The sequence below is a fragment of the Alligator sinensis genome, unplaced genomic scaffold (genome assembly GCF_000455745.1).
Source record: "Alligator sinensis unplaced genomic scaffold, ASM45574v1 scaffold1354_1, whole genome shotgun sequence".
NCBI classification, from domain to species: Eukaryota; Metazoa; Chordata; order Crocodylia; family Alligatoridae; genus Alligator; species Alligator sinensis.
In genome coordinates this window covers 79,145-79,508 of record NW_005842344.1, presented here as the reverse complement: position 1 = coordinate 79,508, position 364 = coordinate 79,145, and the positions used below count along the sequence as shown (strand labels likewise).

General features: G+C 73.4%; 1 protein-coding gene across 1 annotated transcript in view; it reads left to right on the top strand.

Moving 5' to 3' along the window:
- Positions 1 to 364, top strand: part of NCAN (neurocan) — a 28,309-nt gene that overhangs the window by 19,406 nt on the left and 8,539 nt on the right. The window contains exon 7 of the mRNA XM_025210320.1: positions 13 to 329. Within this exon, the coding sequence (XP_025066105.1) occupies positions 13 to 329 (317 nt within the window). The remainder of the gene's footprint in view (positions 1 to 12; positions 330 to 364) is intronic.

Sequence of the window (364 nt, the reverse complement as noted above, 5' to 3'; positions counted from 1 at the left end):
GCCGGGGCCCAGCACCGCCCGGGCACCTCTGCTGCCGCCGGGCCCGAGCTGCCCGGCCCAGGCGCCTCCAAGGAGCCCCGGCCCGTGCCCAGCACCCCCCAGCCCACCAGGAAGAGCATCTACTCGGGGCTGAACGGCCGCTACTTCCAGCTGCAGCACGGGCAAGGGGGCCAAGGCACGGAGCCCCCCTTCCTGGCGCAGGAGGCAAGAGGCGTCGCGGCCAACGCGGTGGAGATGCTGACCATGCCGGGGATCACTGTGGAGCCTGACGGTGGGGAGGGGGCCTACCCCTTCTCCAACGAAGTGGAGGGGGTGGCTGGCTACCGTGAGTAACCCCGCACCTGTCCCGGCGGGGAGGGGGGGG